The 26,976-nt window shown below is 40.9% G+C and overlaps 2 protein-coding genes across 11 annotated transcripts in view; one reads left to right on the top strand and one right to left on the bottom strand.

The window, feature by feature from the left end:
• Nucleotides 1-22,504, bottom strand: part of ZNF277 (zinc finger protein 277) — a 108,847-nt gene extending 86,343 nt beyond the window's left edge. For 2 of the 3 annotated variants that reach the window (XM_049093433.1, XM_025464676.3), the window contains exon 1: nucleotides 22,362-22,504. In XM_049093433.1, coding sequence (XP_048949390.1) covers nucleotides 22,362-22,452 — 91 coding nt within the window. In that variant the 5' untranslated portion in view covers nucleotides 22,453-22,504. The remainder of the gene's footprint in view (nucleotides 1-22,361) is intronic. The other variant, XM_049093434.1, reaches the window with a different exon arrangement.
• Nucleotides 22,505-22,761: 257 nt separating this feature from the next.
• The window catches only part of DOCK4 (dedicator of cytokinesis 4), a 410,170-nt gene continuing 405,955 nt past the window's right edge, over nucleotides 22,762-26,976 (top strand). For 3 of the 8 annotated variants that reach the window (XM_049093431.1, XM_049093430.1, XM_025464668.3), the window contains exon 1: nucleotides 22,763-23,108. In XM_049093431.1, coding sequence (XP_048949388.1) covers nucleotides 23,072-23,108 — 37 coding nt within the window. In that variant the 5' untranslated portion in view covers nucleotides 22,763-23,071. Of the gene's footprint in view, nucleotides 23,109-26,976 lie in introns of all 8 variants that reach the window. The other 5 variants (XM_049093428.1, XM_049093427.1, XM_049093426.1 and 2 more) reach the window with 3 other exon arrangements.

Genomic DNA, 26,976 nt, shown 5'->3' with positions numbered 1-26,976 from the left:
ATTCATTGATATGGTTATTTCCTTGGAATTACAACTGCATTTGAGATGTAAGAGGCTAGTTTATTGTAATTGCAATTGAAGAGAAGACAAAAGACAAGGCCACAAGTGGAATACTAAACTGAGAATAAAGTGCCTTTGTCACCATAAGACCCTGCTGTTCTTTAAGCATTTCCTTAAAAGGGTGAGTGACAAGAGTAGAGTAGCATGGTAATATTGTTCATGTGTCCAGTACAGAAATAGAAGCCCCAAACTCTTTTCTTGCAAAAAGATACATTATATGTATATACCCTTAGTGTTTCTAGGAGAAAAACAACTCTGCCTGACTTCTGAAGTCTGTAAGGATAGAAGAGCAAACCCAGAATCTTCCTTGCCTCCGTCTGCTTCTCCTTCCATTTCTCTTTCTTCTGCTTTCAACCTGTGTGAGAACCCTAATAAGAGAGAAGGTAGTCGGAGCTTCAGCTAGCATTCTCTCTAACCTTTATGTAGCTACACTGCCCTTCATAGCCTGTGGATCCCAAAACAATGTACAGGTCTACTGCTATCAGTGTCTTAGAGTAGGGGTGAAGGGGCAACTGAAAAGAAATAAAGACTTGAATCAGGAACCAAAATGACTGGGGAAAGAGTGGTCACTAATACATCAGAAAGTGAGAAAGAGGAATAATTTTTTGAAGGGAAGGCTAAAAATGAAGAGTGTGGAAAAAAAATAGTTTTGGGCATTGTAAATAAAAGCATTTATTCAAAAGACATATATAATTTGAGCTCTTCTGTGACGGTAACTAGGCATTCAAAGTAGAAATACAGTAACAGGATTTATGCTACTTTTCCTAGGTAACAGTAGACAGAGTACATTATATTTCATTTGTGAAAAGTGTTTATAATTGCATTTTGAAATTCTTTTCTAATCACAAAATAATTAATTGCATATAATGAGGGAGGCTTTAAAATACTAAATTATAAACATACATTTAATGTATGTATCAAGATTACAAATAGAAAATGTTGATTAACACTTTAGAAAACATATCAACTAATCACATGACCATAAATTCTAATCTAGATACTTTACTTTTTAATTTTTAAAATATTTTATTTTTTAAAGTCATCTCTACGCCCAACATGGGGCTCAAACTTATGACCCCGACCAAGATCAAAAGCTGCATGCGTGCTCTACCAACTGAGTCAGCCAGGTGCCCCTAATCTAGATACTTTATAAAACGGGGCCACCAAGTGACATCATAAATAGATTGTTGGGTATCTTTATTAGAAAGAGGTAATTAAAACAAACAAACCCATATACATATATGTATATTGTATACCATACAATTATGTATACATAATACATATATGGTATTAAACACCAAAACATCTGTTTAGGGAATATGCTTCTTTTCTTTTTCTACTCTATCTCTGTAAATATACATTCATTTCTAGAGTTTTTCTGTTTTAATTCTAAAGAAGTTGAAGTCACTGGTACCCAGAAGATCAATGGGCCCAACATGCTGAAAAGAGGTATAGTATGATCTAAAATTACAACATAAAGAACCTACTTCGAATCTCAATAGGTTGCATAAACTGATAACCTAGAAGGAACAATGCTTGCTACAAAAAGTATAGGTGAAATAGTAAGAAATATAAAAATCTATACATTTATTTATTTATTTATTTATTTTTTAAAATCTATACATTTAAATCAGGTTTAATACCTCACTGTCATAGGAAATATATCTTATTTGCAGAGAGACACTTTGACATGTGTTTCTAAAATTGCCTTTTGGGTTCTAATTAAAAATACTAGATTGTGCTTAATTTCTAATATGAAATATGGATGACTGTTAGTGAAAGATTATGTAGAATTTCTAGGGTTAACAAAATTTAGGGTATTTATCATAGTTAGCTTTTCATTCTAAAACTTACTGCCAATTGTATACCATGTAGGTTTCATTAGTACTGACTCATCAGGAAACTCTTTTTCTCACCTATACTTTATGTACATCTTCAACTACATAAGGAAGAGATTACTGAGCCCAAATTTTTAAAGGCTATCAAGAACGGAGATAGTGACTCAATCACTGAACACTAGAAAAAAACTAAAGCCCCACCCCCCAAAACAGGTCTAGTATAACCAAAGAGCAGTATCTAAAAATAGCCCATTAAGAAAAGATTTCAAGAGATTGTTTATATGCTAAAACAAAGAGTTACTACTGATGTGTCTTTCTTTTAATGTACACTGAACCTGGAAAATAAGCAGATAAGTTAAAAAGATTTTTAACAGAAAAGCAAGGTTGAATATCTCACACTTAATTGATTTCAAAACTTCCTTAAAAAACTATGGTAATTAAGACAGGGTGGGGGATCCCTGGGTGGCGCAGCGGTTTAGCACCCGCCTTTGGCCCAGGGCGTGATCCTGGAGACCCGGGATCGAATCCCACGTCAGGCTCCCGGTGCATGGAGCCTGCTTCTCCCTCTGCCTATGTCTCTGCCTCTCTCTCTCTCTGTGTGACTATCATAAATTAAAAAAAAAAAAAAAAAAAAAAAAAAAAGACAGGGTGGTACAGAAAAAAATCTATATAGATCACTGGAATATAATTCAGAGTATAGAAATAAACCCTCACACTTACGGTCAATAGACTTCTCACAAGGATGCCCAGACAATTCAGTTGGAGAAATGACGGTCTTTTCATCAAATGATGCTACAACAACTGAAGGTCAGAGCTGGACCACTTCCTTATATCATATACAAAAATTAACCAAAAATGCTATTCATTTGGGGCACCTGGGTGGCTCAGTCAGTTAAACATCTGCCTTTGGCTCAGGTCATGATCCCAGGGTTTTAGGATTGCGCCCCCACATTGCGCTCTGGGCTCAGTGGGGAGTCTGCCTCTCCCTCTCCTCCCCCTGCTTGTGCTGTTTCTCTGTCATTCTTTCCTCTCAAATAAATAGATAAAATCCTCAAAAAAATGCTATTATTTCAAAGCAGAGATATTTAAAATGACAGCACGAAAGGATTTTGGGTGTGGTATAATGATAATGCACTAAGGGTAAGTGGATACAATAAGGGATCCAATAACAGTGCTGCTTACTAAAAACTAATAGTGTAACTTATGACTTTTACTTTGTAATTTGCTCATCTCCTAAATGTAGCCAAGGAGATAAAATGAAGTCAAGCATTAACAATGCTCTAGAAAATATGACTTGCTAAAAAATATGGTGAAGACTGTGGAGGGGAGCTGGTATAGCTATTGGCTCTTCAAAGACAGTAAGCCTCCACTAGCTAAGAGGCAGGAAGGAAAAAAAGAAGACGGAACCAGAGGTGCCTTGGTTTCAGCCCTGGACATACAGCAGACAGATGTCTAATCCCATCCAAATGGCAAGTGTCAAGTCAGGAGTAACTCTGATATCTCTTACTAAGCATCTGAATATAAAATATAAGAGCAAAGCAAAAATCAGTAACACAAGAAACAAGAGGTGTTGGCAAGGAGAAAAAGGAAGCCTCATGCACTGTGGTGGGAATGCAAACTGGTGCAGCCACTTTGGAAAAGGGTATGGAGGTTCCTCAAAAGTTAAAAATAGAGCTATCCTATGAGCCAGCAATCACATTACTGGGTATTTGCCCAAAGAATCCAAAAACACTAGTTCAAAGGGACACATGCACCCTTAAGTTTACTGCAGCATTATTCACAATATCCAAATTATGGAAGCAGCCCAAGTGTCCAATGATTGATGAATGGATAAAGAAGATGTACACACACACACTGCAGTATTATTCAGCCATAAAAAAAAAAAAATAATGAAACCTTGCCATTTGCCAATCGTATGGACTGAGTATAATGCTAAGTAAAGTAAATCAGAGAAAGACAAATTCTATATGATTTCATTCATATCTAACAAATGAACAAAGGGAAAAAGAGCGAGAGAAACCAGTAGATTCTTACAGAAAACAAACTGATGGTTAACAGAAGGGAGGTGGGTAGGGAGATGGGTGAAATAGGTAAAGGGGATTAAAGAGTGCACTTGTCCTCATGAGGGATGTATGGAAGTGTTTAGTCACTAGTACACCTGAACCTAATATCGCATTGTATGTTAACTGGAATTAAAAACTTAAAAAAAAAACTTAAAAATAAAAACGTGTGTGTGTGTGTGTGTGTGTGTAAGAGCAAAGTGTATCACAGCTACAATCCCCAAATGGGACCTGTCATCAGAAATTGATAATGTAAATGCTGGGTTACCTTTTTAGTACTGGCAAAGAGTCAGCAAGAACATTCCACAGAAAAGGTGAAGATGATACCTAAACTTAAGTCTTAAGGAATGACTAGGAGTTATAAGGTAGACAGGCAGGAAAAAGATATTTTTGGCAGAGAGAATATATGAGTTACGGTTAGAATGGTCCAAAGATGATAAATCTTCTCAAAATATGCAGAGATAATGGAAGTGGATTTTTCAAGTACCTTTAGGCTTTTAGAATGATGAGTCATTACTCTGAAGATTACAAGGTATACCAGTGACGACACATAAGACTTCAGTGCGGTAAAGTTAATGAGATAAAAACTGCATCACTAATTTCTTGATATGGACACTGCACATAACATTTGATACACAACTGCTATTCAGAGTCAGGACTCTGGAGATCTTGAGGGAATATCATCCCAGAGAACAGCTCTGACTCTTGCTCATCCCTTATAATACCTAGATTGTCATCAAACACTAGGGGTGCTATTGTTTGTGGACACATACATGACTGCACTCCCAGTAACCTCAGAAGTGGCCTCAATACTCAGTACTTTATTTGTAATCTGGCTTTTAAATTAATTCCAAGTAGGAAAATCAACTCAAAATAGGAAGAGGCATATTCAAAGCATTATCCTACATGAATTAAGTGCTAATCCACAAACTATTTCAGATTACTTTCTTCTAATCTCCAAATGGATACACCTTATTTGATTTCACAAGGTTTCTTCTTTTGTCTAGTTGATACCTTGTTCCTTGTGGTTGCAATTCATGTTGTCTGTCTTCCCCCTGAGACTTTAATCCCAATTATCTTGACTCCCAATAGTATCTTAATACCCTTGATCTCTTTATTCACTTTAAAAATTATCTGTTCAGTCTTTAATATATGTCCCTTATGGGATAAAGGCTTTGAAATCATTGTAGCTAAGGCTGGGAGTGGGGGGCGGGGAGGGGAGCTCCTTTTGAAACGGAGGTGGCAGTCCCTGGATACTGCTGTTGTTTTCACCAAGGGAGCTAAGAGGAGAAAACAGAATACTTTAAATTGATAGTAATTTTCTTTCCTAATGAAGTGGAAACTACCATCATAAAAGACAAGATTGCCTCCCCCAAAATACCTATGTCAAGCAAATATACTTGATATTAGGGAGGAATACATAAAATAAGCTATACATTGATCACATGAAAGATTCTTTGAATGAGGGAAGTTCTATGGTTGTCTTGATCCCAATACATGATCTAAAATAGTACTGTGATGGCATGTTTGCTTACTTTCAAATATAAATTGAGATGTCATTCATGTTAAAGAAAAAGCAGTAAAAACATTCATAGGCAAGGAAGTAATGTTATAATAATAAATTATGAAAATAGAAAAAAGATAGGAGAACGGGGAGATGAAAGGAACCAAAAACAATTTGGAAAACTGTGATCCTTCATTAGAACCAGATGGCAGGGGGATCCCTGAGTGGTTCAGCGGTTTAGTGCCTGCCTTTGGCCCAGGGCGCAATCCTGGAGTCCCAGGATCGAGTCCCACGTCGGGCTCCAGGCATGGAGCCTGCTTCTCCCTCCTCCTGTGTCTCTGCCTCTCTCTCTCTCTCTCTCTCTATCATAAATAAATAAATAAATCTTAAAAAAAAAAAAAAAGAACCAGATGGCAGTCATCAGAGACTTCAGAGGTAACTGAGCTCCTCACAAAAAAATGCAGTTTATCATTAAAAAGTACCCTACTGGAAAATTCAAGAACTCTGAATACTGGGTAAGGATGACCTTAGACTTATATTAGTTGTGTTAAACCAGAATGAAAGATTTGGTAGTAGATATCATCTAAGTTTTCATTAAGAGGAAAAAATATGGCAACAAACCAGCATTTCACCTTTCTGGTTAATCAGACTTTGCTCCAATGAACACATCATTTAAAAATGTTTACAAATCAAAATTTTTATTGCACTCACATACATGCACACAAAAATATTTAAATATACACAATCACCATCCCTCACAAACGAAGTAAGGTCTTGTTTGAAAATTCTTGGAAGACTTGTACAAAATCTGGAGCTAAATTACAAGTATCTGGTAAAGTCTGCCATGGATCAAAACAAAAATATAGAAATGTAGGGGTACATGGCCACTGTTAATTGTGGAAAAGATACCAACTTTTCTTAGGAAAAAAGATTTCTTAGAAATAATTAGGAAGAAATATAACTTAAAAATTACTTTCATCTAAAAAATAAAATTTGAAAGTGTATTTCCACATGACAAAGTCAAGTGAGCTCTCAATGGATAGGCTTACTCCTCCATCTGGCCTCTTAAATTATTCTCCTAATACTTATCTCACAACTGAGGAGTGGCTACACCTGTAAGGGAGAAAAAGAAAACGCTCAGCTATCTCTGTGGTAAAGTAGCAGATTAAATTAGTGGTGACAGGCAATGAGGAGTCTTGAATGGGATATATTTTCATTTTGGGCTTTTCCTATAGGCATAGAGAAATCATAGCTGGCTTTTGAGCTGGAAGGTGGTATGATGGTTTGCACATTTTAGAAAGACTTATTTACCTTGACATCCAGTTTGAACTGCCTAAGGAACATACTCTATTAACAAGAGCCTCTGAACTACTTGTCCTGTCTCTGTACATGCATCTTCATATCAGGACTGCCATGAGGTTGTTCCTATTCAGGAAATCTGATTCATTTTATTCACTCACCCAAAACACTCTCCATCATGTAGGAGATAATCTAAATTCTTTTGCTAGGCCCACAAACTTATTTTTATTTATTTTAAAGATTTTATTTATTCATTCATGAGAGACACAGAGAGAGAGGCAGAGACACAGATAGAGGAAGAAGCAGGCTCCATCAGGGAGCCTGATGTGGGACTCGATCCCAGGTCTCCAGGATCATGCCCTGGGCTGAAGGTGGCGCTAAACCACTGAGCCACCTGGGCTGCCCCAAAATCCTTTTTTTTTTTTTTTTTTTCAAACTCCTTTTTGGTACAGCTCTTGCTTCTTTTCAGTCTTATCTCCCAGCTTTGTCTCTACTACATCATTTTTAGACTATGATAACATGTACTTCAAGCCTTTCCTCATGCAGCTTCCTCTATCAAGGAGGCCTACCTCACCTGGCAAAGACCTTGACTATGTATCACCTCTTGGAGAAGCCTACCCAAACCTCCCTGATGGGTTAGAAGCACATATGACAGAGTTATCTCATTGCTTCAGTGTGATTCTTTTACTGCACTTCTGCATTATTATCTTCTGCTACTTAAGTGTCTCCTTTAGGGTAGGAACTTTGTCTTGTTCTTTTTTTATGTTTTCAGGGCCTAGCACATAAGTAGTGCTCAATATATGCTCGATAAAACTCAGAGCCTAAGAAAATCAAATGTGTTCTTTTTGATTTGTAAGGCAAATTGTGAGCTCTCTTATTTTTATTTATTTATTTATTTTTTAAAGATTGTATTTATTTATTCATGAGAGACACAGAGAGAGAGGCAGAGACACAGGCAGAGGAAGAAGCAGGCTCCATGCAGTGAGCCCGACATGGGACTCGATCCCAGGACTCCAGGATCACACCCTGGGCTGAAGGCAGGCACTAAACCGCTGAGCCACCCGGGCTGCCCCTCTTATTTTTAATTAGGGAGATTCTACTACTGCTTTTGGAGACCATTTGGCCTGAAGGAGAACAAAGATCCAAATCGTGAAATATCTACATCCTTGTAAGTAAGGGCCTGAGCACTGAAGAGCTTCTTGGTTCTTCTAAGACGGTTATCAGATATAGTCTTTTATTCCATTTTATCTCTCACTACTTCTTTCTTTACTCTGAAGCTTTAAGCAGTCTCTGAAATGCCACTGGCTGCATGACACCTGGCTCTTCCCCTCCCCCTGAGCCTCAGGTACTCTATCCATCCACATGCCTGCAGGAATCTTTCCTAGCCCCCTGGTTTCTCTTTTTCCACGAAGGCAACTATGATCATCCCTTTCAAGCAGTTTTCTTCTCTATCCATTCCTGTATCCACTTATGGGAGCTTAACCTAGTTACCCGTATGTGTGTCTCTTCTCCATTCAGAGTACAAGCAAGACAGAAACTATGTCATGGACTTTTAAAATATATTCCAATGTGACTTACCCTAATGTCATGCCCAGCTCAAATATTCTACATTTATTTATTTATTTATTTAGTCTACAAGTATTTATATTAACTGATAAATGATTGACAGTTTAAAGGGGGAAGAGCCCAGTCATACTCAAGATAGAAAGGATAGTCAGGGTAGAAAGGCACTAATCAGTAAATTAAAAAATGGTCATTTCAAGCATGATATTAATGTACTTCTGATTTATTTATATAACCCTTTACATTTTATAAAGTCATCTCCTAAAAACCTCATTATTAAACTGCCAGGTAAGAAAGATTATTATTTCTATCATTATTATGTGAAATAGAAGTTTAGGGAGTATAATTTATTTAAAGTCATACAATTAAAATATGAACTGGATTATTGTCTATAAGTTTAGTGTTCTTTTCACTATACCATGCTCTTGATCTCAGGCAAAGACCAAATTTCAGAGGCTATAAGTACAAAGGACAAGAGCTGACGGTCCTAAAACAATAAAAGATGAGGAAAGTAAAAAATAACAGTGATGGAAAAGCCCCAGCATAAAAAGACTAAAGATTTTTAATAAGCTCTTTCCGAATCCTTGCCAGTGACTTTCTATAAAGAGTTTAATATTCATGAGAATAAGGTCAATGTAAAGTCCCAATGTCCATAAAGTCAAATAGCATGTACCACGTGCTACAGAGTGCTTGAGAGAGAGAGAGAGAGAGAGAGAAAGGACCCTTCCCTTTCTCAACTTACATAAAAACAAGCACTCGCCTGTGCACGTACTCCTTGACTAGGTCAGAAAGAAGGCAAGGCAATCTGGAAAAAAGGGAATATCTTTAATATGTATAGTGGATTGAATGGTGACTTGAGAGAGTGATTCACCTGGAACCTCAGATGTGATCTTATGTGGAATAAGGGTCCCCGCAGATATAATTAATGTAAATAGCTTGAGATGATCCTGGATTAGGGTGGGCTCTAAATGCAATGACTGACAAAGAGACATAGAGAAGAGGGCTGTCTATATGAGACAGAAGAAGAAATTGGTGTTACGATGCCATAAACCAAGGAATGCCTGATGCTACCAGATTCTCCTTTAGAGGCTTCAAAGGGAATGTGATCCTGCTGACATCCTGATTTCAGCCTTCTGGCCTTCAGAACTGAGACAGGATAACTTTCTCTTGTTCTAAGTCACTGGTCTGTGGTAATTTGTTACAGGCAGCCTTTGGAAGCTCATATAGTTTATAACAGTTGAATTGAGTAAAAATTTCTCTCTTTACAAGCAGGTAACAAATGGGATTCTCCTACATAACTATATGATTAAAGCTACAAAAAAGTATGTAGCTTATTCAGTTTATGGTTCAAGAGTGGCTTCATGTAAGAAGTGACATTTAAGCTAAGATTCTAAATATGACAAAGAAAAAGGGAGAAGGTTTACATTTTTTATGAGGGTTATAATATTTATAACTTATGCAGGTTATAACTTTAAAAATGTTGCTCATAAGTACATGAAAACATGTTTGAATTTTTACAAGTATGTTTGACTTTCACAGTAGGGTCCAAAGATCAACTAATATTAATAATATGACAATCACTTTTGGTAACTATCCATATATAAGATGAATTCAGAATCTGAGTAATGTATTATCACAAGGGATACCAACAAACATGAAACTTTAGAAAAAGGTGACAATATAAAGAGAACAATCCAGTTCTTTCACTTATACACTGCTTGCCTAAATTGGTTTACTCTGAAATCACGTTTTAAGTGAGAATCCTGAAGAAATGGAGATTTGCCAGTTGGCTCTGAATACGGCTAACTAGAAGTGAATAACAATGGTCCAATGAATCATTTCTAAGCTGTTTTAAAAAACCTTTCACTAAAAAATTCCTCTACATCATACTAGTTGTGGATTTTACATCAAAGAACTGCCTGGATTCATCATTTCATTAATAAACAGTAATTCAGAAACTCTGACATTTCTGACAATGATGCCATGTACAGGCAATTAAAAAAAAAATTGCAACCAACCTACATTCTTCAAGTCAATGAAAGTTGATAGAGGAACATGAATTAAATTTTTATAACCTTAAATAATGCATTAAATGGCTATGGTTACCTGACTTAATAAGAAGCACGGGCTTGAGTGCCCTGGAACAGTAGGTCAGAAATTGGTTACTTAGGAGCACTTTAATTCAAATGTACTAAGAAAGGGATACTAAAATAAAGAAACAAAAGACACTGATTTGAAGAGCTCTCATATTGTGCTCCAGGGCTAGGTTTTGTTTATACAAGTATTTATTTCATTACTACCATGAAAGAACACTGGTGTTCTGGATATAACAGGGGGGAAATGCTCTTTACAGGGTGTTAGATCTCCCTGAGGCAGAACAAATAGTTATGCTTTTTGTTTCTACCCTGTGCCTACTACTCTATGCTTATTTTCCCCCAACTAAGTGCTTGAAGTAAAAGTCAAACTCTTTGGGATGTCTAAGCTTCTAATAAATACCGGCCTAAGAGGAAGATGACCTTGACTAGCATTTCCCAAATCAAATTCATAGAACACTAGCATCCCATGAAATGTTAATGTGCGCTGGTTGAGAAAAAGATACTATGGTCAAGCATTTGGGAAACTGCAGTATAATATTTATCTCTTGGTTACAAAAATGAGCATAGTAAAGTCCTAAAGAAACTAAAAGTTTAACACAGTCATTGCAAATTATTTGATCATGAAATCCTTTGTGTAAGAAGGTATTATAATACTTTTGTCTCATGATTCTATTCTATACTGTCCCTAAAAACAAAAACAGCATACTAAATTTACATTAGCCCTACCTACTTCGATCACATAGATGAATGAAAACAATGAGAATGCAATTTCTATGAATATCTTTCAAAAGCATGACAGCAAGAAATGAATTTTTTCTCAGTCCATTACTTAAAAGTTTAATTCATTTAGGCTCTAAGAATGTGTAAATTCATATGGTTGGATGTACTTGGAGTTTCATATAATAAATGGAAAACAGGATTATACTCTATAGAAACAACAATAACTACTGATACCTTAAAATATCACATTAACAGGGGGGATATTATTAACATCATAATCTATTCTGTCAATAAACTCCTAAGATGTTTCACAAGGAAAAAGATCAAGAATAGGAATCTTTCTCTGAGGCATCAAATTCCATGGAGTCCAGGGGTCATGTGAAAGAAAGGGTGTTATTACCTTATACTTGAGAATTATATTACAACTGGCTGATTATTCAGGATTAATGAGCTCAGGGTCAGGAGTTCAGTGGCCATATGGGCAACTGTAATGAATTGCCTGGAGCTAGGCCTCTGCCAATACTGCCAATCAGCATGGCAGGGGTCCCCAGACCTACCAGCAATTTGGCTCTGCTCCAGCAGGGGACCACCTCAAACCAATGGCTCTATGTCAACCCAGGCTTTTCCTCATCTCCATCTGGATCCAGGATGCTAGTCACTGGGCATGTGACTAATGTCTTAGAACCAAGCCTCAGCTTGTACACCTTTTCTAGTAACTGAGTCCTCAACCCATTGCCCTGATTCCATAAGCTGTCCGTTCAATGTCTCACCAAGAATCCATGTTGCTCTTGTTTCTTTTAGGTCTTTTAATGGTTTAAGACCTATTCCTATAATCCAGTTTATTTGTGATTGTGTTCTTGCTACTGACAGAAATTCTCTTCTTGACCAAACTTTGGTTTCCTGAAGGGTCCTCTGAATCCTTTTGATTAGGCCTCGCCAGCCCAGTTTTTGCAAGAATCCTGGTAAGTCAATTCAGAGAGACTCTCCCCTTCTCTGTTTTTGATGAGGTTCCTCATCCTCTACTGCCCTCCAGGTGGTATCTTGTCACCTGATATCTCACCCTGGCCTGCCTTTAGCAAGAACCTTGTCAAGTCTGTTCAGCCAGATTTCCTCTTAGGAACTTCCGAACCCTTGCCCCCAGCTTGCTCCTTGGCTGAAAGTCCCCATCTTTCCTTATATTTGGAACTGAGCATGGTTCTAGACCTGTTTAGACTTAATTGATACCTTTTAAAAAAAAAAGATTTTGAGAGAGAGTGAGAGAGAACACAAGCTGAGAGGAGAGGGAGAAGCAGGCTCCTCACTAAACAGGGAGCCTGATGTGGGGATGATCCCAGGACCATGACCTGAGCCAAAGATAGATACTTAACCAACTGAGCTACCCAGGCGCCCCATTTGATGGCTGTTTTATCATCTTTGTGGCATTCTCTGCCTGCTGTCTCTGGGCCTTCGTCATGAGTCATGAAAGGGCCTAAGCAGAAGCTCAACCTATCAAAGGGACAATCCTCATATGCCACCTGCTGTGTCCCAGCATTATTTTTCTAATCTCAGGAATTTGTTTACAGGATTGAACTATCTCTGACTTCATTAACAAAGGCATATTATTAAATTCTAGTGTGGGTCTTCATTATCTCTTGCTTTGGTAAATACTCATGCTTCCTGATTCATCCTTTGCTCTTTGGTACACTGCTACCTGATTAAACTTTGATCTTGTCATTCTCTTCCTCTATCTGCAGAGATGGGGTCTAACATTTGAGAGTAAATGATATAGCTTCGACTTACCTCTTCAAACTTGTTTTTATTGCTTCCATTTACCTTTTTTCTCCAGGCAAAATGAACTGACTTTATCTTCCGTATATGCCCTTAGTTTTTCTATTGTTCCTTCCCTTTGCTTAGGCACATAATAAGTGCTTTTCCTTATTTCTCTGCGTGTCTAAATCTTATTCCACTTCAAGGCAGAGCAACACCTGCTGGTCTTAATCTCTTTCTTATTCAACTCCATCTTGATCACTCTGATGGTCCTTAACATTTTCTACCTTGTAATGTAGTTATTTATGTACTCTCCTATCTTCCCTTTTAGGCTCTAAGATACTTGATGGCAAGACCTATCTTGATATCTTTGATCTTTGTGTTCTATAGCATTTAGAATACAGAAGCTTGTATATTGCAATGCTTAATAAAAATTTTGAACGAAGTCTCAGTTCTCTTAAAAGCTCCTTCAGATTCACACTGTTTATTTAAAGAATGGAAAGGAGAGGGGGATACAATGAGATGCGATATGCCCTACTGATCTAACTACACTCTCTTGGAATTTGAGACTGGAGAAGTCAACTATTGCAGTGGTTCTCCACAAAATTTCTACCTTGATACACCTAGTTAATTACACTCACATGTGCAATGAGTTCTTAAGGGAATACCCAGAGATACTTGTTTTTTTTTACATAGACTCTAGGATATGTATAACTGGGTTCCCTAGCTGTAAACCTATCTTCTTTTTATTGATACTTGAAAAATGCAGCTGAGAGGATGCTAATATAAATGAATTACCTCATTTACAAACCAGGAAATCTTAACCATGAAGGCAAATAACTTCTCTAAAGTCAGAGAGTCAGAAGCAGAAATAGGATTAAAACTCAGGTCTCTGGATCCTTGTCCAGTGAGCTCTTTATGGAACACTACTATCTATGATCACTGCTGGTAGGAAAAAAACCTCTAAGTCTCAGTGAGTTATTAGCATTGCTTTTCTTTATGTGTGTGCATATTTATAAATAAAACTTTCAAAAATCATTTGCGAACTGGTTTGTAAAATATTCCAATAGGCTTTTGGGCTCTTTTTCACCTTCTTTTCCTACTCCTCCCCTCCACCATTTGTGGAAATTAGGTATAAGATTGCTTTAACAAAGATAGCTTGATTGCTGTTATGTTACTGTTCAACAACAGTTCCTGTTATTAATTGCTTTATAATGATAATTACAATTAGTAGTACAAGATATTTTCCTTTTTAATTGGCTATTACTGGTGAATAGCAGCTTGTTACATAACAGAAGATTGTGTTAAATAACCACAATTACAATTCTGAGGTCCTTCTCTTAAAAAACAAATCTCTTTTTTGGATAAAAACACTAAAAAAAAATTTTTTTTTTTTTATAAGGCAGGGCCTCTAATTACGTGGGGGAGGATGCATCTTTCAGTGAAGAAATAGCATGAAATGAGGACAGTGTTAGAGAAACCAGAGGCCAGAACATGAATTTCCTTTCTTTTATAAATAAGCACATTTAAAAGCTTTCAGCTCCTCAGTCAATACATACAAACTGCAGATTCAAATGTATCTACTTCTTCCCACACTGTGATATGGAAACAGAAAGGACTCTCCAATTAAGTCTGATAAAATATGACTGTAGAGCTCCACCAACTACATTGAAATATTCCCACAGATAAAGCCAGGGGTTCTTCCTAATTTGTGCCCCATGTAGGACCCAGCATGGGGCCAATCCGTAGTCACCACTCAACCACACCAAATGCCACCATAGCATGGCACTGTAGAAGATGAAGTGATCCCAAGGTATATGTGACAGTCCCTGACACTAAAGGGTTTACATAAATCCAAGGGTATGCCTTGACTCAAATTCTAATGTTGATTAGTCTGCAATCAGTTAAAAGTCATACTGACTTTTTTAGTAGCGGTAATCATAATGATGAGGTCAAACGACTTGAGGTCACATAGGTTGTATCTGACAGTTACTTTTGAATCCATCTTTTCATATTCCAAAGACCTGTCACAGTCTCATGTGAGACTCCTCCATCAGCAGCATCATTCATTCCTATATTCACTGCTTCACTCAATCTCCCAATAAGATATGCAGTTAACTGCAGCATTTTCATGATGAAATGGGGACTAAGAGGTTAAATAATATTTCCCAAGTTCACACTGCTACAAAGCAGCAAATTCAAGATCAGAGTCCAGTATTTCAGACTTTCAAACCAGTTTTTCCTTCCACACATTTTTACTCAATGTATCCAGTATCCCAATGTATCCCACATTGACTTACATCACTTAAAATATGATGTCAATTGTTGACAACCCCTTCCCAAATGAGGCAAAGGTTCAAGTCCTATTTAGTTCTAGAAACTTTACTTGGTCCATAGAGCTAAAAATAGCACTCAACCACAGTTGGCTATCTTACAAATAAATGACACTGGTCACAAAGGGTATTGGCTGAGATGTAAAGAGAGGCAGAAGACTGATCAGTCAAATCCATCACCACTTTTGGAAAAAGCTGCCCCATGCACATTTGAGTCAATGAGGTCAGTAAGAACACACTTGTTTCAGCAAGAGATGGCAATTCTTTAAGATGCTGTCAATGAAAGGCCAATCTATTCAGAGTCTGATGAGTTTATTAAATTGTAGCAAAACTGAACCCTAATTCTATGGCAAAGTTCTTCAAGAACAGCTAACAGAAACATTTAAAGATTCAATCCCTGGAGATGGCAGTATACTACTTTGTTTCTATTTACTCATGGATTTAGGTTTAGAAGAAAGTAGGAACCTGGTCAACATTATCTTCAATTTTTCAAGATGGGAAGTATAGGAGTATGTGTTACAGAGGATAGCACTGTTCTTTTGCATGAATGGAAGGTCTTTGTCAACACAATGAAAAGTGTATGTAAATTCTGTGTCTGATACTCCAAGTAATCTCTCAACAGGAACCTGGACATGAAATGGAAAGACACTTTAAGGTCGTAATACTCAAAATCATGACCTGTATCACCTCTGGCACACGAGCTAAAGATGAGCCCACACCTGTGTCCACAATAAGTCACCATTTATTGAAGACCAGGCTACTATATCTATCATCTCAGTTATCATTTCAACAGTCCAGCAAAACAGATTTGATTATTATCCATTTTACTGATGAGAAACTGAGGGTCAGAAGTTAATTAACTTGCCTATAGGTGGTAAGTAACCACACGGCCTTTCTACAGTAACATTAGCTTTGGAACATATTTATGTTTAAGGAAAGTCTGTTTCTGACCTTATCCAATGGAATTTAGTTTCTATAAGACAACACTATAATAGTAAATAGGATAAAAGGTCTTTTACCATTACTGTGTGACCTTGTACAAGCCACTCTTGCACAAGTTTCCTCACTTATATATGAAAAAAGGATAATACAAGTATCCACTTCAGGGATGTTGTGAGGATGAAATGGCCTAAGACCTATGACAGCATTTGAAACCATACTTAGCACAGTTACTGCTCAACAGCACCACCATTATTATTATATCCTCTTTTATAACATTTCTTCTTAATATCCTACGAGCCAGTTTCCACCTATTTTTCATAGGAAAATAAAGGATCCTCTGAAGGGGCCCTCTTCAGAGTTTTACACCAAACCTGAAAAACAAGGTCTCTATAATTCTTTTTCTTCCATGACATCCTCTAGCCTGTACCTTGGAAGGCCATCCCAGTGTGCAAGATTATCTGAGCTTCTTGCTGACTCTGAATGTGGGTATATGTGTGGTGAGCTGGGGATGAGGGGGCAGCACTGAGTAGGGGTGAGAATGGGTATGAAGATAACACATTCCTAAGCCTCTCCTTGGCTATAACACAATAAACTGCTTCCTAAGTAAATAGAAAATCAGACAATAGGCAGTTTTATAGTTCATTTAGGCATATCTTTATACTGAGAACATTTATTGAATTCCAAGATGGTACTAGTAAATAAATGCTACGCTGTCATAGATATGTAACTGAATGAAATAATTGTAGCAACTCTGCAAAGTAGGTATTATATTCATATTTTCATAAATGCAACAGCACATGCAATAAAGCTGTACACAACTACTAAACATTGGAATTGAAATTCAAATACAGTTTTTCCAAGATAGGGTCTAGTTCTCTTTCCACTGTCATGTCAAATGTATGAGGCTGGACTTAAGCATCAACACTGGAAATAAGATGACAACCTGTGGAAAACTAGATAACCGCCAGGCAGATGATGGAACACTGATTTCAATTTCTATGCACCAACTCATTCAGTTATGGGTTCAAGGTTATTAAGGGCAGATGGGAATTTTTTTTTTTTTTAAGATTTTATTCATTTATTCATGAGAGACACAGAGGCAGAAACATAGGCAGAGGGAGAAGCAGGCCCCATGCAGGAAGCCCGATGTGGGACTTGATCCCGGGACTCTGGGATCACACCCTGAGCCAAAGGGAGATGTTCAACCACTGAGCCACCCAGGTGTCCCGGGAATTTTTTTTTAAATCATTCATTATCTATACAACACTAACTTAAAAAAGAGTATGTGAAAATGTTAACTATGATTACCTGTGACAGAACATCATCTTCATGACATAATCTGCATTTTCTAGTTGGTGTGTATAACTTTCACAAGCATGAAACATATACTCAGTTTTTTATTTGGTTTCAATTTCTAGTGTAAAGTAGCAGCCATTTAAGTACTTTGAATAAATTTCAAACAGATTCTAACCATTGAACGGTTGAAGTGTTTACTTCATGATGGCACTGGATGTATAAAAGTAAAATAAGACAACTCTTGCCCTCAAGAAGTTCACAGTCTACTGGGGTAGACAAAGTTGCCAATAAATAACTACGGTTTTATATGTCAAGTGTGATAATGGAGATACGGAAAGGAAAGCAGGATGACTGAAAATGAGGCTGGAAAAGCAGATTTGAATCCTTAGAGCCATGTGGAGAATTTAGACCTCATTATACAAGCATCAGAAATCACACTGAAAATTTGAAGTGAGGACCAATGAACACATCTGCATTTTAGAATATGGACTAAAGGAGAGAAAAATCAAGAGTCAGTGAGATCACTAGGAAGATTTTGCAATCATCCAGGCTAGAATTCATTTCTAGTTAAACAATGATTAAACACTGACAAAGTGCCAAGACAGGGTTGGACAGACAAAACCAAACATGTCAAAGTTTTGGCCCCCAAGAACACAGTTTGGAGGATGGGGGACACAGGTAATTCTCAGCAACGGTGAGGGTTAGAAATAGAATAGTGGCTAAAGAGATGAAGAGAAGAACAAATTCAAAAGATTATTTCAGGCACAGAAAAATAAGACTTAGTAACTGATCAGATTCAGGACGTGAAGTCAAGATAGAAATCAAGGATGCTTCCTATGTTTCTAGCTAAGACATGTTGCTATTTATTGAAATAAGAAACATAAGAATGAGTTGACACCACCTGTTACTCCCATTCTTTCTAGAGACATCACAAATTAGTTAATAAGGTCTCCAGAGGAAGTACACTATAAATCCAAAGTAGCATTCCCATGATTATCATCTACTGACCATCCATTTGCAGGGAAAAAAGTGAACTCTGTCAGAATACTACAATACGGATACAAAGGTTAATTCTGTCAGAAAAAAAAAAAATCACTTTCAACAGAAGAATTTCCTGTAAGTAATACTGTCAGTTAATAAACTATAGGTGTTATCTTACTGCCTCTAACTAAAACCAGCAAAAGAAAAACTACAAATAATATATCCCAAGTATGAGAAATTGAGTCTATTTACAATCTGTTCTTAATTTCATAGGATAATATGAAGTCCCAGTTATAGTTCACATGTATGCAAAGCAGTGTTGTGCAAGATCAAGGACTTTTCTGGAGAAGGATGGAGCCTGAGGAAGTCTGGAAGCATAGATCTCAGGTAAGGTGCTGTACTTGCCTGCACACCACTCAGTGACATTGTAGTAGAAATCTTCAGTCCCGGGATATTAAGCACACAGATTGACATTTTAATTAGACCTAGAGTGAAACCTCTTAAAAAAAGAGAGTTTTCAAGAAATAAATTATTTTATAGGGAAAGGCATTCCTGAGGGCCTAAATAACCGCTTAATAGAAAAATATGAATATACTTTCAGTATCATTATTTCCACCCCAAATTTGTATCATACTCTGCAGGCTTTGAAAAGAATCTGGATAGGGATGCTGAGTGGCTCATCGGTTGAGCATCTGCCTTTGGCTCAGGGCTTTATCTCGGTCTGGGGATGGAATCTCACATCGGGCTCCCTGCAAGGAGCCTGCTTCTCCCTCTGCCTAGGTCTTTGCCTCTCTCTCTGTGTCTCATGAATAAATAAATAAAATCTTTTTTTGAAAAAAAAAAAAGAAAGAAAAAAGAAAAGAAAAAAAAAAAGAAAAAAGAAAAGAATCTGGATAAAATTATAGAATGACACAAAATTTATTAAGGGGATTTTTAATGACAACCTTACCTTCTAGGAATGACATAAAATTCAACCATTAGCTCTCCAAATGACTGCCACAAATTAGTAAGAACACTTGTCAGCTGTAAGCCAGGGTGAGGAATTTTTTTGGTTACAGATACTTCAAATTCACTGCTGCTCGGTACTTTTATTGAAAACAAATTGTAACATAAAATTAAGCTTTATAGCAGTTACTCAATTTAATACAATAGTCACTTAAACATCGGTCCTTGATTAATGATTTCCTTGCAGTAAGTAAGCACATGGGAAAAGGACACTCCTATATTACTGATAGGACTGTGTGCTGTCATCTTTCAAAGGGAACATCTGACATCTATTGAAATTTCAAACTTGTGTTATCTTTGACCCAGCAATTCCTCAAGAAATACACACCAAGAGGGGAAGGATATGTATATAAAGTTGCTCACTAAGACACACTGCACTTTCATTAACAGAGGTATGGTGAATATGGCACATTCATATTATGGAAAACAATTGGCACAGTCCTTTAAAAAAATGAAGCAACAAACATACGAACATGGAAGAGTGTATATAATAGATCATTGGGAAAAGGAGGTTGTGGATCTTCCAGCTTACGTAGAATGGTCTTTTTTTTTTTTAAGATTTTATTTATTTATCCATGAGAGAGAGAGAGAGAGAGAGAGAGGCAGAGACACAGGCAGAGGGAGAAGCAGGCTCCATGTGGGGAGCCTGATGCGGGACCCAATCCTGGGTCTCCAGGATCACGCCCTGAGCTGAAGGCAGATACTCAACTGCTGAGCCACCAGGGTATCCCGAAAATGGTCCTTCTTTATTTTTCAAAATCAAAACAATACAGATGTGTGTTCATGTAGGAATACGTGAGAAAGAACACACAATGAGCTTTTAACTGTTGTTATTGTGGGAGTAAACTGTGTGGAGGAACTTTCATTTAACTTATACCCACTGGCTTCAAATATTTATAATGAAAACTTATATAAAAAAAAAAGAAAAGAAAACTTTTATAGTAACTAAAGATATTTAAAAGTTCCACAACGTTTTGGAAAGGAGTCCCCAATTTTCTTTTTTATGAGTTACTCTGTGAGATAAACCCGTCAAAGATTTCATCTCTAAATGTTAAAAAGGCAGCCCTCTGGAACTCTGAGAATCTGGAAAACCTTAGTAAGTATCTTACCATCAGGTAAGAGCCCCCCACCCCCCAAATGAACTGCTTAGGGCCTGGTTACAACTATTTAAAGTTGAGAGCCGGGGATGCCTGGGTGGCTCAGTGGTTAAGCATCTGTCTTTGGCTCAGTGTGTGATCCTAGAGTCCCAGATCGAGTCCCACATCAGGCTCCGTGTGTGGAGCCTGCTTCTGTGGAGCCTGCTTCTCCCTCTGCCTGTGTCTCTGCCTCTCCCTCTGTGTTTCTCATGAAAAAAATAAATAAAATCTTAAAAGAAAAAAAAAAAAAAAGTCGAGAGCCTGGGGATCCCTGGGTGGCTCAGGGGTTCAGCACCTGCCTGAGTCCCAGGATCGAGTCCGACGTCGGGCTCCCTACATGGAGCCTGCTTCTCCCTCCTCCCGTGTCTCTGCCTCTCTATCATGAATAAATAAAATCTTAAAGAAAAAAAATAAAGTCGAGAGCCTACCAATGGTACAGATATTAAAATAATTTCAAACGTAGGTAGTTCCACTGATGGGCAGTGGGAAGAAACTGCACTTTATCTCTGGGCTGCTGCTGTGATGAAAAACCCAAGACTAAATGTCAATTTAATTGTGAAAACAAAAAAGCCATCCCCCCCACCCCACCCCACCCCCCCAAAAAAATCTCAAACAAGGGCAGAGAACCTTAAAGCCCCAAACCATGTCCAAGAGAAAAAAAGACAACTTGGGCTAGATTAGACACATCAAAAGTCCAAAAAGAGGGGATCCCTGGGTGGCTCAGCGGTTTGGCGCCTGCCTTTGGCCTAGGGCGTGATCCTGGAGTCCCGGGATCGAGTCCCGCATCGGGCTCCCGGTGCATGGAGCCCGCTTCTCCCTCTGACTGTGTCTCTGCCTCTCTCTCTCTCTCTATCATGAGTAAATAATAAATAAAATCTTAGGGATCCCTGGGTGGCGCAGCGGTTTGGCGCCTGCCTTTGGCCCAGGGCACGATCCTGGAGACCCGGGATCGAATCCCACGTCGGGCTCCCGGTGCATGGAGCCTGCTTCTCCCTCTGCCTGTGTCTCTGCCTCTCTCTCTCTCTGTGACTATCATAAATAAATTTTAAAAAAACTTAAAAAAAAAAAACATTAAAAAAAAAAAAGACCAAAGGGAGGCGGGCAAGGACGGGTGCACTAAAGGGAAAAAGAACAAGGGCCTCGAGGGATCCTCAAGACAATCCGCTGGCGGCTTCCAAAGTTTGCTTTCCGATCCCTCCGGCGGATCAGAAGGCAACTTAAAAGACAAGTAGAGCTGAGGTCGCAGAGACGATTTTCAGAACCGCCTTCCAATCCTCCACCTGCTCTGCGGGCAGTGCCCGAGGACTCAGCCGGAGCGCAGGCGATCGCCCCCGGGGCTCCGCGCGCCGCACACTGTCCCCTCGGAGGCCGCTCCAGCCCCCACCGAGCGGACGCGCGGAGTGCAGGGGAGCGCCCGGTCTGCAGCTGGAAATCCTCCCGCACACAGGGAAGACCCACCTCGGCCGAGGCCACCCGGGGCGGCGGCGGCGGGGAACCGCGAGGCGCGCGCCGCGAATCCCGGAGCGACCACCGCACCGGCGCCAACGTGACCCGACACACGCCCACCGGGCAGCGGGCGCGAAGCCGGGAGCTCCGAACCGAAGGCAGACGCTCAGGGAGCCTCCCCGGCGGCGGAGTGTCCCGGTTCCATCCCACGGTCCCTCCGCTCCGCCTCCCGTCGGGCTGGGCCCGGCCCGGGGCCCCCTCGCGCCCCGGGGGCCGCACGCCTGCTGGGAGAGAAAGCGGGACCAGCCACTTGCGCTTCGGAGGCGCCGTACTCACCCTCATAACTGACACCCCCGGCTTCGCCACGGTCGCCCTCACAGTCCTCCTCCCCTCGGGCAGCAGCCCCCCGGGTCTCGGGAGCAGCCATTACGCGGCCGCGGAGAAAAGGGCGGGCAGCGCCCGGAGGCCTCGCAACCAATGGGAACGCGCCTGGAGGCGAACTCCCCATCAACGCGGGGTTTCCTCGACGTCCACGCCTCCCCGTCGCGCCCTGGGCCAATAGGACGCGGAGAGTCCAGCCTTGTCCCCGCCCCCGGCCGCCAGCGCCACGCCCCCTTCCGGGATGGAGAGGCGCAGAACTACAATTCCCAGCGTGCAGCGGGGGGCTCCGGGACCGGGAGGGCTGGAAGAGGCGCTGGCGGGCGGGGGGAAGGGGGGGTGCGCCGGAGAGTATCCTGGCGTGGAGCTTAGTTCAGTGAATCAGAACAATGACTGCGCCGCCGGGTCCCCGGGAGCGCGTCGGAGGACTGTGAGCAGCCGCCGCCGGGGAGAGCGGCGGGCGGCGCAGCCTCAGCCGCGCGGTGTCAACGCCGGGCTCGGGCTCGGGCTCGGGAGCTTCCAGCGCAGACCTTGCCCAGCGCCCGCAGCTCTCGCGCGGGGCCGCCGGGCTCCAGCGTTGCAGCCGCTGCTCGCGAGCGGTGCATTGTTGCGAGCCGGGGCAGGCGCGGGGATTACGAAGCCCGAAGACCCCGGAGCCCCCGTCAGCCATGTGGATACCTACGGAGCACGAGAAATACGGCGTGGGTGAGTCTCGGCGGGGCGAACTTTATTCCGCGCTGGCCCGAGCGGGTGCGCATTTCGCGTCCTTGCCCCTGCGCCCCTGGCGCTCCGCGGGGCTGCGAACGCCCGATCGCGGCATCGCGCTGCGGGCTTGGGGCTGTGGCGAGCGAGCTCCGGGCAGAGGGGCGTGCGCCGGGGGCTCGCCCGCACGGGCTCCGGAGCGCCGGGACGGCGGGGAGGCGCGCGGCCAGCCCTCCCGCTGCGGAGTTTGGAGCGGCGACGGGGCGTGTGTGAGTCAAGTTGGAAGAGGAGGGCGAACGGCGTTCCCCTCGCCCTCCTTCGCCTTCCTCCCCGGGGAGGGCAGGGGGCTGCGCCGATTCCCCGGGGCGGGCGGGAGAGGGAGACGACAACGACCGCGCGGAGCGAACACCCCCGACCCAGAAGGGGGGCGCAGCGCCTTGGCCCCGGCGCTCTCCCGCGTTCCCGGAGTGCGGAATGTGGCTCGGTCCTCGCCCCCGAGCCCGAGCCCGAGCGCGAGCCCAGCTTCCTTCCCCCCTCCCGTCCTGGGCTGCGGGGGTGCGCGGGTCGAGGGGCTGGGGGGGCTCGGTACATTTCAGCATCTGCGCCCCTTTGGGCTTTGCAGGGGAACGGGCATCTCAGCGGCGTCTTTACTCCCGGCCCGGGGTGAGCGCGCTGGGGGCCGGCGGAGGACAGCTGTGGGGTGGGGATGGGGAGGGGGAGCTCGGAAAGCCCGGGTCCTCGGGGCCGGGGCGCCGCGTTCGGGAAGGGAGCGCTGCGACCCTGGGGTTCGGGGGACGCGGAGCGAGGTAGCGCTCGCTGTTCTGTGCAAAGGTGAACAACAAAGGACATTAATGTTGACTGATGAATACCGGAGTCTCCCTTCCTTTCCCTCCTCCCGTTCAGGCTGATTACAGTTCCCGTTTTTGTTGTTTGATTTCAGCTGGCCCCCCCCCCCCCCCTTGACAGTTAACTCCTTTTAGGGTTGTGGCTATTAAGAAGCCAGGCTCTTCTGACAAGCCTGCAGCGGCCAAATGCAATTATAACCCCTCGGAAGGTTTAACAGGGCGAAAGCATTTTGGATTTTACCAACGATCTTTATTTCCTATGATGCCTGCTGATTGGTGTACTTTTTAAAAAGAAAGGAAAAAATTGGGTCCAGAGCTAGTGATTTAGACAATGTATAGGTATCTGCTTATGGTCTAAATTAATTTGCCTGTTATTTAAAAAATCTGGAAAGGCTTTCCAGGGAATCAGAGTCATAGGGGATTTTCTTTTTTTCTTTTTTTTTCTTTTTTAACTTCGCATGGGGATAGGACTTTGGAGTCCCCTGAAAGGACCGTATGATGAACCAGTCATTCCCATATTTTCATTAGCTTTCACTCTGATTGTCACCGTTCTGCAAGACAATAGTTTGCCCTAGATCCACCTTTGGGAAGGGGTTCCAGCTTTCCCTCTCTTAAAACTGTGTGTGTGTGTGTGTGTGTGGCTTTGCCAGGCACTATACTGGCAAAGAGTAGATGTTGGTGGTTATTATTTTCCTTCTGATACCACCCCCTCCACCTCCTTTTGGGGCGGATTAACCCTTACGAGGAAACTATATTGCCTTTGCTGAAATGGTGAGGAACTGGAGCGTCCCCCCGCCCCCCCGTCGGTCACTCACAGGGTTTACCACTCAGTGCAAGAGGCACAGATCCATCCAGCAACACTGTCCCGCTTGGAGTCGATCCCAGATGTTGCTTTCTTCCAAGTGTTAAATTATACAGATTATGGATGGGATTTATTTTCTTGATTCCTTTACGTGCCAGGTCACAGCTGGGTGCTGGTATTGATTAGTTTTTCTCTCGCCTTTCTTTATAAGCCTTGGGCAGAGGCTTAAAACACACTCTGGGATTTCCTGGAATGGCAAACCGGATATTATCGGTCAAGTGTTTTGGGCTGCAGCAGACACCTTGCTTTTGGGTGGTTATGATCTGGTTGCAGAGTAGAGGGAGGTGGAAGGGCGAGTACAGCATTGGGAAAAGGAGGTTGAGATGAGGACAGAAGGGTCTGCTCATTTATACAATATCACACATACAGGGATGTTAATCTTTTATTATTAATTTATGAGCATTTGGCTTATGGAATGCTTAGTTATTTTTTAGAATCCATCTGTTAGGGGTGTGCATTTGTGTGTGTGTCTGTGTGGTGAAAATTTTGCTAGGATACTTAAGTGTGGACTTCATTTCTCACCATGGAGAGCACTATTTGTAGCTGTCTATACTTGCAAGTTTTTTTTTTTTTTTTTTTTAACCTTGGTTAGTACATGTGCTTTTCGCATCTAGTTTTCATAAATACTGAAGAAGAGATACTTTACGGGAAAAAATGTTTGGTTGTTATCGGGTGTAGTAGTAATTCACTTCCTCATTCTTTGAAATAAATTAGTCTTTGTAACTTGGAATAACAAGTTTTAGTGCATATTGTATATTTTTCCAATGATACTTCTTACCCACCATAGATTATACATGAGATGATTATGTGTTTTTATATATATATATGTGTGTGTATATATACGTTTCAATTTGAAACAACGTTGTTAATATGGATAAACTTACTTAAATTTCATACCTGTACTAAGATGTATCAGAGATAGAAATACCTTTTCAAATCTGACATGTGGGCACTCTCTTCTCCGTCCAATTAATGGATGGTCTTAAAAACAATGGATACTTACAACCCTAAGTGTTCTGGTTCTAGAGAATTAGAACACATAGTGATAAAGCTGTAGTCCTGAGGGATAGGGGACCTTGTCTCTTTAAAAATATATTAGTAGGCACAATGATAGACATATTTTATCTTGGGAAAGTCTGGTTAGCTCTTGGTCCTAGGCTAGTCATAGCTGCTAGCTGTGTGACCTTAGGTAATTCACTTAGCCTTTCCGAGTACCAGTCTTTTAGACAAATGGTATCCAAGGTCCTTCCCAGTATAAATTCTTGAGAGCTCTTCCAAACAAATGTGTCCTTTGGTTAGAAAAATATCTCCATGGTGTAGAGATTGTTATAAGAAGAGACTTTTGTTGTGACACATCCCATATGGTTTTTAACTAAGACCAAAGGTAAGCAAAAGTGAGCTGGCAGACTGCCAGAACCCAGGTGAGAGTTCATTTTTCAATCTGTTTGATACTCTCTCTCTAGTAGGAACTCCATGGGCAGTGACCAAAGCTTTCTTGATAGCCTCCTCACAAATTTCCTTATGATCACTCTGGTTCCTGCATGCTCTCATCAGCCATACCTCCCTTCCCCTCCCATAAAGGGTTGGGGATTCATCACAGAGAAAGTTACTTTATGACCATTGCAAATACATTTCTGTATTTATTTGTTCAGTATCCATTTATGCACCAGTTTCCCAGGTGAGCCAGCGTGTCTTACTGAGCTGCAAACTGCACCTCTCAACCCCAGCCAGATGTTTAACATGTGTGAGCCTGGTTAAGCTTGGAGGGAGATTATGTGCTGGATTGATAAGTGCAAAAAATTCATGAGCCTGACAAGAAATAAAACTCAGAACAAGCTGAAGTTACAACTGTCATTTTAAAAATGAAGTATTTAGTACTTGTAACACTGAGTCCTCAAAACTATTCCTGTCCTGCATTTCTCTTGAAGTGGTCTGAACTCATTCAAGTAGGAATCCCATTCCTACTAAAGCTCCCTCTATTTTAGGGGAAGAGGTACCTTCTCTTGTTATACAGGATCTTTAGGATATCTTTTCCTTTAAAAAAGCGTGCTTTAATGGTAGCTTGTGTGGGAGTGTTATGAGCGAGTGTACCTGTCCTCTTAGCTGCTGTCAGTTTCTTAGCTACTAGTGTCTTAAAATGTTTCCTATTTGTGGTACCATGATG

This window comes from Canis lupus, chromosome 14 (genome assembly GCF_003254725.2).
Source record: "Canis lupus dingo isolate Sandy chromosome 14, ASM325472v2, whole genome shotgun sequence".
In the NCBI taxonomy this organism is placed as follows: Eukaryota; Metazoa; Chordata; class Mammalia; order Carnivora; family Canidae; genus Canis; species Canis lupus.
Note: the sequence above shows the minus strand (reverse complement) of the source record. Positions and strands in the feature narration are given on the sequence as shown.